Source organism: Cucumis sativus, chromosome 2 (assembly GCF_000004075.3).
Source record: "Cucumis sativus cultivar 9930 chromosome 2, Cucumber_9930_V3, whole genome shotgun sequence".
In the NCBI taxonomy this organism is placed as follows: Eukaryota; Viridiplantae; Streptophyta; class Magnoliopsida; order Cucurbitales; family Cucurbitaceae; genus Cucumis; species Cucumis sativus.
Window position 1 is genome coordinate 2,027,957 of NC_026656.2, and position 11,929 is coordinate 2,039,885.

At 33.4% G+C, this 11,929-nt stretch overlaps 2 protein-coding genes across 4 annotated transcripts; both read right to left on the reverse strand.

Annotated features, from left to right (window-relative positions):
• Window positions 1-2,396: 2,396 nt before the first annotated feature.
• On the reverse strand, window positions 2,397-8,494 carry LOC101206130 (flowering locus K homology domain). 3 transcript variants are annotated; one of them, XM_011650440.2, is made up of 7 exons: window positions 8,311-8,494; window positions 7,314-7,725; window positions 4,794-5,043; window positions 4,492-4,637; window positions 4,095-4,388; window positions 3,693-3,887; window positions 2,397-2,845 (listed from the first exon to the last, which is right to left on the reverse strand). In XM_011650440.2, exons 2-7 carry the CDS (start codon window positions 7,704-7,706, stop codon window positions 2,675-2,677), a joined length of 1,449 nt encoding a protein of 482 aa, XP_011648742.1. In that variant the 5' UTR covers window positions 7,707-7,725; window positions 8,311-8,494; the 3' UTR covers window positions 2,397-2,674. The 3 variants fall into 3 exon arrangements, with proteins under 3 accessions (XP_011648742.1, XP_004139248.1, XP_031736962.1); XM_004139200.3 differs by having other exon boundaries at window positions 4,492-4,640; XM_031881102.1 differs by having other exon boundaries at window positions 4,492-4,640; window positions 8,258-8,494.
• Window positions 8,495-10,042: 1,548 nt separating this feature from the next.
• LOC101219955 (uncharacterized protein At2g34160) lies at window positions 10,043-11,698 on the reverse strand. The gene is made up of 5 exons (XM_004139336.3): window positions 11,392-11,698; window positions 11,034-11,082; window positions 10,874-10,936; window positions 10,719-10,783; window positions 10,043-10,520 (listed from the first exon to the last, which is right to left on the reverse strand). Exons 1-5 carry the CDS (start codon window positions 11,506-11,508, stop codon window positions 10,383-10,385), a joined length of 432 nt encoding a protein of 143 aa, XP_004139384.1. The 5' UTR covers window positions 11,509-11,698; the 3' UTR covers window positions 10,043-10,382.
• Window positions 11,699-11,929: the final 231 nt, after the last annotated feature.

Consider the following 11,929-nt stretch of genomic DNA (forward strand, 5'->3'; position numbering starts at 1 on the left):
AATAAAGAAACGAAAAGGGATCAAAAGTATATGTATGAACATGCTAGGCTAACGTAGATTTTGTTATATTTTACAATTTTTTAAAATGTTTGATATACATTTGATTATTATTATTAATGGTTGAAATCACTTTCATTGTCTTTTTATCCACTGATTATATTTTGCAAAGAAAAAAAGCCTACATAAAATCAATAATAAAATACGTACCTTTCCGAGGAGGGCTTAGTTTGTAAGTAAACTTTCTTTCCCAGTAAGGCAGCTCCATCAGTTTTGGAAGGAACAAATTTGCATACAAAACTGGAGAAGCCAAATACACTCGAATTGGCGTCTCGAGTAAACTCTGGGTATACCCTGTTTGATAGAATAACAATAGGTTAAATTGTAAATTTGGTTCCATCTTTTGAAAAAAATTAGAATTTAGTCCTTGTAATTTAATTATAATTAAGAACTAACTACGATAACATTTTAAAACATCTTTAACTATGTATTTGTTAGAAATAACATTTTAAAAAATGATAAAAGGTTTTTATGATTTTACAAATGATATCCTTTTTCGCCCATTGTTATAACTGGTAGTGTTATATATGCTGCTATCTAAATCAAGATCTCAATACCAAGACCAAAATATACAACTTTTGACTTCTTTTTATGGCACATTTAAACCATTACATCTTTGTTTATTCATTAGCAAATCTCGACCAAGACGACGACATGAAAGAACAAGGATGGTCGTCACCGAAAAATCACGAACTTGATGGTTCAAACTTCAAATATTGCTAAAAAGAAGTAAAACTTTTTGTTTCACTGATATCTTTGCTATCGATGGAATGTTGAAGTTAATAGATAAAATACTATATGAAATAAGTGAAAAGATATGAATATGAAAGGCCACCGCCGCGTGATTTCTTGGGCAATGTTCTTCATGTTGAAGATGGCTGCAACATGGAGGATCGTGTTCTTCGAGACTGTCGTCTGGTGAAGAAGAGAAGGATCGACGTCCATTAGAGAGACGAAATTATTGTAATCTCCTGAGCTTAATTACATATTTGTACAAATTTGAATCCATTGATTCAGAAGGGGGATTTGGTAAGTTGTTGATTTTTGGGAATCCATGGAGAATTTCTTTGTTACAAGGAAGGAAAGAAATTAGAATTTTATATGAATGGGAAATGATTTATATGAAATTAAAGTTTACTCCCTAAAAACTATATATATATATATATATATAGTAACTTTAAGCTAGAAAAATATCAATTTAACTATAGTTTTTCTTTTTAAAATGTTTTTTATATCAACGTAATACAAACTATCCAAGTTTTTTATATCAACGCAATACAAACTATCCAATTGTTTAATCATAGTTTATCACATGACAAATTCTTCGATTTTCTTGTGTATAACTAGGATGTATAATTAACTTATCTAGATGAAATAATTTTAGTACATTCTGAATTCTTCTACCTTTTGTTAGAAATTGAACGACACAAATTGATATCTTTAATTTTACGTCAAATAATGTTTTCCAATAACATTCAAAAAGCATCAATAGTTAAGTTTTGGAAGTCAAGTCTTTCCTCACATAATGAGGTCTCTTAACTATGTTCCCTAGTTAAGTCTCTATTTCATTTTGTTTTGGTTTATGGATAGAATTAATTTGTGTCTTTTCAAAAAAAATTCTCAATCATGTTGTTTGTGTAACTTTAGAGATTTTGAACCTTAAATTAGTAACTCAACTTCAATGGTATAGATTATTACTCAATTTAGTAACTTAACACCTCAAACACAAACCTATTAACTCTCATTAATATCCCTTAACATACCCCAAGCAACTCCGATACTATAACCTATTAACTCTCATTAATATCCCTTAACATACCCCAAGCAACTCCGATACTACAGTAAGTTTATTAACATCACTCAAATGGCTAAACATGGCTAGGAGTACGAACAAGAATGCAATAAATTTGTGGTTTCTTTATGTACCCTTCTCCCTCACAAATTTTCCTAATAATTACAGTTGATCAACAGTCGTTCTCATTTCTTGGAGCACTGTAGTTATTTAGAATTCCTCAAAATTGATGAGTAATAAATTTACTTTTAAAAAATTATTAATAATATATAATTGTAAAGTTCACAAACATGAATTGGAAAGCATATTTTAAAAGGAAGAATTACGTATTTCTCGTATTTGAGTGTAGTTGAAGATTCAAATTTGATCAAAACATCGACATTGCATCCACTGTTAACAAACAAGCATTAAAATGTACTAAATTCGTAAAACAATTTAAAACCATTTCTTACCAAATTTAAGAGTTGTAAAATTAACCATTATACTATTTGGTTTGGTTAGTTAAAGAGCAACACATTAGATATAGCTTAACCAAATCAATTAAGAATATAAAAAGAACTCTAGACACTCTAATTCTCATATAAGTTCAAATCGACAATGTTGGATTGGAGCTTCTCTGAAAATATCCATCATATGCAGTCAAAAATAAGTCGGTGCTTAAAATCTCAGAGACGCTGAATTCGCTAAACCACACAAATATAGGCTATTTTAGAGAATGATTGTAAGTCGTTCAAGTAGAGTATGTTCAAAAAAGATGATTTAAAAGGAGGCTACATGATACAAATCTTTCTAATGATGATGTGGTTCGAGTGGCCAAAGGCTTAGTTAGTACCCATAATTCGTACCATAGACAGAGCCATATCCTCCAGCATGAGCTGCAGGGTTTGCAGGGGGAGATGCGTACACCGAACCATGAGCAGCATATGAGTTGTAGCCTTGGTCTGTAGATACCCCGGCTTGAGGCTGGGCTGGAGCTCCAGCACCGGCCATAAAATTCTGCATCACAGTTGAAGGATTTTTAAAGGCCTTATATTGCACTAACGACTGTAGTAATGTTGCGTTCAAATAAATATTAATCAGGTCTAAAAAGGAATACACCATCAGAAACTTATAGAGGTGAATGAAAAAAAGGAACTTATAGAATGTGAGAGACCATTTTTTTTTTTTTTTTTGGGGGGGGGGGGGGGGGGGGGGGGCGAGGGGTAAGATTTCGAACCCCCTGTTTACTCCCAAACTTTAAAAAGTTCTTGGAATTTTAATTTTGTTTTGGGTCCTTGGATTGGAAGAAAAACATCAGTGTCATGACCAATGGATCTGAATATATTCAACATTTTTAAAAATTAGTTGATCGAATAAATACAATTCGGATTTTATGTGCTTTAAAAAATGATTCAGACGAGTTCAGGAAACTATTGGACACAGTTGAAAGTTTAAAGTTCAAGAATTTATCAGACACATTGTAATGTGTTGGAAAGCGCTGGAACCTATTGGACACAAAGTTGAAACTTAAAGAGTTTCTAGACACTTTTAAGCTGAAAGTTCATGAGCTAAACCTATACTTTAACCATTTTTTTTAAAGAAAAAACCTTTTCTCCGGCCTAATTCACAATGAGAAAAGTTTTCAATGAAAAAAATTGTCACCGACTAGATTCCCTAGTGAAATGAGATTCACATCTACACCAAGTTGTGTTCAAGTCACCACACAACTGACGCAGTACAACAAATCCATCAAACCAAGAAAAAAAATGAACTAAAAGAATTCTTAATTGAAAGTTGACTTCATATCTAAAGTCGTCATAATAGAGGAAGATGTAAAATCAAAAGGACTAGAAAAAATAATTGCCTGTATAAGTTGCTGGGCTGCTTGAACTTGAGAAGCAGTTCCACTCATTTCCACAGTCATTTCCCCAGGGACTCCCCTTGTTTCTTGGATAGTAACAGTTGCCCCACTAGCACGACGAATATAGCTAATACTAGCACCAGCAGTTCCAATTACAGCATCCGCAAAAGATAATGGAATCTGCATTTGTTGAGTTGTCTGCATGTAAAACAAAAAACATTCTAAGCATCTTATGATATTCAACACGTCCCCAAAGGGTATTCAGTATTCTCATTCACTGGTAAAATGCAAATCTGAAGAACGTTGAAGAAGATTTAAAGCACACAATCAGAATTACTTTGGACAAAGATTTAAGGAGTTTGCAAAATCACATTTCAAATATAGGAGTTCAAAGGCTTATCTGACCTGAGTGACAATTGATGGTGCCGACTGTGCATTTGATGCTGCATGAACACCCATAGGAGCTTCCCTTCCATAAGCAGAAATTCCATGATGGGGCTGCTTTTCCATAACCGCTTGCATCTCAGCAGGTGGATAATAATTGTCAAATTGTCGTGGTGGTGGTGGCATGTATTGAGGAGGATTTGGTCCAAACCCAGGACCACCCCCAGCATTTGGTGGCATTCCTTGAGGCGGGCCCCAGGGTTGGTGTGGTGGCGGCGGCATGTGCTGGTCCATCTGTGGATTTGACATCTGCATCTGATTTTTGGTCGTTTGGATTGGATGGAAGAATAGGAACGTTAAGACTTCATTACATCTAAAAATGGAAGACGTTGAAAAATCATTAGGAAATCACACTCACATTCATTTCAAAAACTGGGATGATACTTCGATCAACAAGAAACTTTCTAAGATGGGAAGCAATGAGTTCCACTGCTTTGTGCACACCAGCTGGATCACCTAGTACTTCAACGACTCTATCGTCTTGGAGAGCAAAAACAGGTAAATCTTCTGCAGTAATTCCCGGATGACAAAGGTAGGGACACATTGAAAAGGGAAAACTATAATTATCGATTCAGAAACAAATGAAATACAAGAAAATAAAGACATGACAAATATAAGAATATTGAAGCAAAAAATCAAATGGCATCTGAAGAAATCCACCTGATCCAAGAACTCTAACTATACAGTTTGACTCTTCTTGAATGGATTTAACAGTTCCACCCTGCTTCCCAATTAAACTTCCTGCTTGTGAAGCTGCTACAAGCAGCCTCGTTGAAACTTTACTTCCCGCATTGGGAGCATGAGCATTATCGCCCTCCAGACCATCAACAATGCGTTTATGAACCCTCAGAAGTCCATCCACCGCAGGAGGAAAAGCAGAATCCGGTTCGTCCTTTGCAGACACCATTACCTATTAAATGAAGCATCCCCTTTTGTTAGAACTAAAAAAATTTCACAAGTTGACCAACAACCATAAGGGGAAAGTTCAAATGAGTATGAAATAATAGAACTTAAAATTCCCTGCTCTACAGATACAAAATAGCTCATATAACAACAGATGCAAATCAAAGATAATTCATCAAATTTCAGTGCCAGCTAGTGAGCTCCACAACAGGAAACACACATGAAATTCCCACTCCCAACCAATGAAATAACCGAATGCTTATAACATCAATTAGAATCACAATCCAAAATTTCTGAAGATGTGATTTCTTCACTAAATACACTTCTGAGAACAAATTTAACAGTAGCAGATCAGTTTTCTTACACAAACTTCCACCTGTATCAAATAATAAATGCACTCATGGACTGTGATGTGCATACAATCATAGAAAATTTTGGAAATAACAGAAAGATCACCTTTACCAATTTTCCTAGTCTACCATGAAAAATTAATTTTATCTGCAAGTGAGGACCATAAAGATGCCAGAAAATGTACACGCACAACACATAGCACTATGGCCTTCAAAAACTATTCATATTAGTTTCCACTGAAATCTCCCACAAAATGCCCAAACCCTTCCTCATCCAACTTGCTTGACTTCTTAATTAAATTTTTTAGCTCCTTGCAATTAGAATCGTAAAATTTCCAAAAGTAGGCAGACCAAACAATTCTAAAAATGGTCTTCCAAACTACATATTTGAAAAGGCTAGTGCCAAAATGGTGAATGATTTCTTCCACCAATATATTATGCAAGACACGTCTTAGAGGCTGCAAACATATACAAGGGTAACTACCAAAGAAACCGTGCAGCAAGTGATGAAATTTGCAAGCTACCATTGAACATGGAGGTTATTTATCAGTTTTCTATGTTTCAAGAAATTATATAATATAATTATGTTTTCCTCATTTTTAGATTAATGAGTTTTGGTTTTCACAGTATTACTTCATATGTTGTTGGATTATAGACCCAGTTATTGATAAAGACACAATAGAAGCACAAGCAAAAATATATCACTTCTATTTGATATTGACTGGCCAGTTTTAGTCCCTCAATTTTTTTAAGCACATCTTTAATCGTGTATAAGCATCTTTGAGATTAATAAAATTTTTAACTCTTAACATTTGTCATTATGTTTTTTCCCATTTTTTCATATTTATTATCCCGTTGGAAATCTTGACATCAATCTTCAGATCTGAAGTTACCAGAGATATTGCAGTGCTTCATGGTACAAAAGTTCCATACGTGTTATTCAGATCAACTTTTCAGAACTTTGTAATGTTGAGTGCTGATCCCCGCATCTGGATCTTTGGTTCTTCAAATATGGAATCCTATTGAAGATTGAGTCGTTGCCTTAAACACACAACCTGCACAGATTCACTTTTTTGTTACAACAATCAAGGCAACTGTATCCATATTTTGGGATTACCTGGATTAGTCTTACATTCTTTTTTGCTTGACTAATAATGTTGTTTTTGCACGTTTCAAGGGTTAATCTTAACTTCCCACATTTCCTTTTGGCAGTTATAAAGCTGAAAGAGAGTCATGCTTTTAACACCCACCATTGGGGTGCAGAAGCACATACATCTTTGAGATGGAGAGCTCAATCATCCCCACAAGTGTTAGCAGATCCATTTTAAGTGTTAGCAGATCCATTTTAAGTGTGCCGATTGGTTTAATTTAATCAAATGTTTGTTCTACGACTCACAAGAACTTTAGAACATTGTCCAACTTTAAAGTGTTTTAATCAGCGATTTAATGGCTTTTAGTACAAATTCTAATCAGATTACTAACGATAATTTTTGTCAATGCTTTATAGTCTGATTTTCATAGGGATTTTAAGTGTCACGTTTCCAACATTACACAGCCATATAATTGATGTCACGTGCTTGAATATGACAACCAAGAGTGCAAAAGATATTAAACAATTAACTGAAAAAAGCTAATAATCATTCAAACTGAATGCCCAGCCAAATTGGGCTAATCAACCCATGCAGCAATTCACAGTACTTCCCTACCTTGATGCAATGTGCTACATATATCGAGAAAACAAAACTTAAGAGAACCTAAGACAATAAATTTTTAATGAGTATTAATATCCATAACAAAAGAAGATAAAACTGGGTAAGTCGCATTACTTTGATATTAAATAGTCTGTCTCACTAAATCCACATAAATAACACCAAAACACTGTCCAAATTATTATTTATGAAGCTATATCTAGAAGGGGGATACTTACAGCTCTTTCTGCTGTTCCGGGAGGACCGTCAAGAATTTTAATCCGAGCTCTCGTTTCCTCAACTATTTTCTTGATAAACTCACCTTTCCGACCAATTATACTACCAACCTTTTGGGCAGGAACCAACATTCGAAAAACACTCTCCCCTGGCCATCCAGGCCACTTCTTCTCACTTACTACAGTCAGAGGATCCTCAATATGCACCTGTTTTGGCTCAGATTCTAAGGTTTCTGGTATGTGTTCATTCTGAAGTTCGTGCAAGTTCTCTACCTCCTGTGCATTTTCCTGTTCCAATGTAATGTCATGTACCTGAGCATTCTCATATATTTGTGCATTCTCATCTACTTGGTCATCATCAACGACATGCGTATAGTTCTGTTCCACATCAGCCATGTGTTTCTTACAGATTAAACTGCAAAAAAATTTAAAAAAACTACCTAAATCAGTAAAAAAAAAACAATAATAATTTAAAAACAAAATTCCTATAATGAGCATCATTAGCATAAAATTACAATGTATAATTCCAAAAAAAAAAAAACAATCAATAGAAAATCTCCCGGCCTCAACTCCTATTAACAAGTGTAATTAGTAAGAAGACATGCATTCCTCAAGACTCCCAACAGAGAAACTTCCACCTTACATCATACCATCCAAAAGAAATTTAAAAAAAAAAAAACAAAAAAAACCCTATGCGGGTGAACTTGACTATTAAAAAAATATAAAGAAAATCCCACAAGAAGAAAACTTCCAGGCTAATCCCCATCGAATTGAACCCTAGCGGTTCGAAAAAAAAAAGGTATTAAAAACAAGATACAGACCCAAAAAGACGTACAGCCATTCCGTAACTTCCATTACAAACATTAACCCGAAATATATCGATATATGAACGAAATATATAACAGAGCACAAGAACAACCAAAGAGAAAAGTACGGAAGAAAGAAACCTTGAATATGTATATAATTCAGAAAGCAAGGAAGCAAGCTGATTTTGGCATACCTATAGAAGAAGCGATGAGAAGTAGAAGAAGAATGAGAGAAATGAGTAATTTGAACTTGAAAATCGAATGGGGGCTTCTAGGGTTTTAGAGATTTGAAGAGAGAGAGAGGGAGAGAGAGAGAGAGGCGGAAGAAGGCTTGCGACCACAATGGAAGACAAAGCCGGTGGATTTTATCTCATTAGCCTTTTCCTCTTTTTTTTCTCTCTTTCCTTTAATTTTATAAAGAAAATTATATGTGTGTGTGGTAATCACTTTTCATCCTATTATATTTTTATAACCATATTATACATTTTAATTATATTCTAAAATAATACAATTTTCAAATATTAAATTATAGAAACAAATTTGAAATTTTATTATAAACCATCAAAATATAGCAAATTGTTTTTAAAATAATTTAAATCAGTTTATCGCTTTTTAAATTAAACATAAATTTCATTTTGATGCTATAAATGTTGTATTTAAAGTCTAAATTTTAATATTAAATAAATTTTGAGTAGGTTATTATAATTTAACTTTCAGTTAATTTCAAACACAAAAAAAACTCTAATGTTATGTAAGGCGAAAATTTAAGTGAGTTTGGCTCACTAATATTGATATAATAGTCTCTATGTAAAAACGAAAAAAATGGAGTGCATGTTATTTATCATTGAATCAGGCTCATGTGTACATATTTTTTATCATTCAAAGTCTCTAATCGTTGAAAAATAAAATTATTACAACAATTCAGTATTAATTAAAATTATTCTTAAAACTTTGAAGACTAAAATGTTTATTTTGAAAACATCAACGTTGAATTTCAATGATTAAAAGTATATTTTCTGTCTTTTTTTCAAGTTCGAATTAATGATTTTGATTAGGTTTGGTTTAATTTAGTATGTGTAATATACTCATTAATGAGATGTTAATCGTTATTAATCATATTTAATATGTCATATGTTGTTCTGTTTCCTTAGCAATAATCAATCACATATATTTTCTTTTGCCAGTCTTCTTTAATACAAGCATTGAGTGGAGATTATTGTGGTTGGATGTTGGGTAGGGTGAGGGGGACAATTTGTGAAAATTTAATTTAACTATGCATATGGTCCACCAAATTCAAATTTTTGAAGCCCCAAGATACCAAATTTAATATCACATGCTAATTGTTTGATAGAACAAGTAGATAAAAAAATCACCTTTTTTGGTCTAACAAGTTGTGAATAACATACGTGTTTAAATTAGAGTTTAGTCAAAATAAAATAAAAGAAATGTATTTTATTACTATTTAGAATAATTATATGACCATCTCTAATTTCACCGAAAATAGATATTTTTTTAGTTTACAATTACACACGAGACATTTAAACCTATTCTTACAAATTTTAGAAGTCAAAATAATTATTAAAAACTATCAAATGCACGATAACTAAAACATAATTTTTTAGTTATAATAATAATATAATGAATTCGAGCATCACTCATCTTTTTGTCATCTCCTTTTCCAACTGACGTAAAAAAAATTAGAGTAAATTGAAAAAGAAAAAGTAAAATTTACCACATTTAAAGTTAGGATAGAAAATAAAGTATACTCAATGTATTTTTGAATTAAAATGATTGATGTAATCGTATTCTTTTCAACAATGTTAGGATTCTTTGTAGTTTCTATACTCTTTCAATTATCATAATCGAAGCTCAAAAATTCAAAGGGTCAAAAAAGCATATAAGCAAAAGACAAGACACAAAAGGGGAAAAGAAATTCCAAAAGAACCATCATTTTTCAAGGGATTCAACTTCAATAGATCAACATGAAAGTACCAAAAGATGCAACACAAAAAGGCTTCTTCTTAACACAGTTGACAGAGAGGAAAAAGGGGTTTTCTTTCTTCTTCTTTCTTCCTTTTTTTTTTTTTTTTCTTTTGTTCTTTTTGGTTGATGGCAGGCATGACATCTCATTCATAACTGTGACTGTTCAGAAAGAGGCAAAAAACTAGTAGAGGAATTTCAAATGAAAATAGCCTATCCTATAATATTGCAAATGTGATTCTTAAACTACAACAATGTAACATCACATTCCTTTCTCTCTTTCCCCCTACTGCTCCTCCTTGCTTTCCTCTGCTTTCTTCTCTTCCTCAGCAGCTGCTGCAACTGCCACCACTGTCTCCGGTACTGCCGTGGCCGCAGTCATCAGAGAATCAAACTTCTCAGACTTCCCCAGAACAATCTCAATCTGTCACAAAATAAACCAAAAACAGCCCTCTCAATATCTCAATCTAGCTATTTTAAGACACACACAAAAAAAAGAATGTTGGAGACTGATTTCCAGAGGATTAAAACCATTTTATAAGAACTGAGAAGCAGATAATCATCCAAAATCAACCCATCCTACAAGAACAATATCTCAACATTCATAACTAATTGAACAAACCTTAGCTTTCTGAACCAAACGACCTTTGTTCTCATCTTTCATGCCGACTGTAGAAGTCAAAACTTCTGTTTCATAACAAAACCACAAAGATTATCAGTAAAAGACAATGACCATTTTTATCAAGAGAGATTAACATTAAAGATCATGGATTATACTCTTTTCTGTAGCCAGCCCATTGTTCTTAAGAATCTCCGCAATTGTGACAACAGTAGTGATTGCTGTCATATTACAATGAAGGATTTGAGCCAAGAAAGCCAAAAAATTCATCAGATATATACCCATAAATTAAAAGAACCAAAAGAAATGAAACAATACCCATTCCCAAGGCAGAAAGCTCAACTTCATTATGCTGTTGAATATACCTCTGAATTTAGGGCAAACATCGATTTAGAATTCCCAATAAAAAAAAACAAACCAAAACAACAAAGAAACTGAAATCAAACAATTGCCCAGATAGTACAATTACTCAAATCATAAATCAAATCAAAAGAACAACACGGATTATTGATAAATCCTTCGTACATTACTAATTTCGGATTCCATTTTCTAAGAAGAAGAACATAACAATAACGAAATGGGTGTAATAATAATCTCTTTCTGAGATATATATATATAACAAACGAATAATCAAAGAAACGGAAAGAAGTGAAAGAAGGGATTTACGTATATATACCTTAGCAAGATTAACGTAGAAGAAGAGGGGCTTCTTGGTATTAGAAACCTGAATTCTGTTCTTCTTTTGTGTTTCAGTGGCGGGTGTGGCTCCCGAGACAGCAATCGTCGCGGCCATTGCTAAATTTTCCACTTTCTCAGTGAGTAAAACAAAATTGGGTGTGTGTGTGTATCTGGAAAGCAGATGGAAAGAAAGAAAGAGAGGGAAGAGATTGGATTGTTGAGGAATATTATGGGGGAAAATTGGAAGGAGCGGGAAAAATGAATGGGAGGGGAGAACGAAGGGCTTCGGGAAACTAGGTGGAAGTCGTTAAGAAGAAGGATTTTATAGGGAGAAAGAGCGGGAAAGTGACACGTGGAGAGGATTGATTGGGTGGAGAACATGGAAGTTAGTTTCGTTGACCGTTATCACCGGAATAAGAGATGGTCAAAAGTTTTAGCATTCGTGAAAGCCGTTAGAATAGAACTTTCTCTTCCCTCTCCCCTATTTTTAGATTCCCCAAATTACCCTCCACTTTTTCTTCATCAAGTAAATTTCT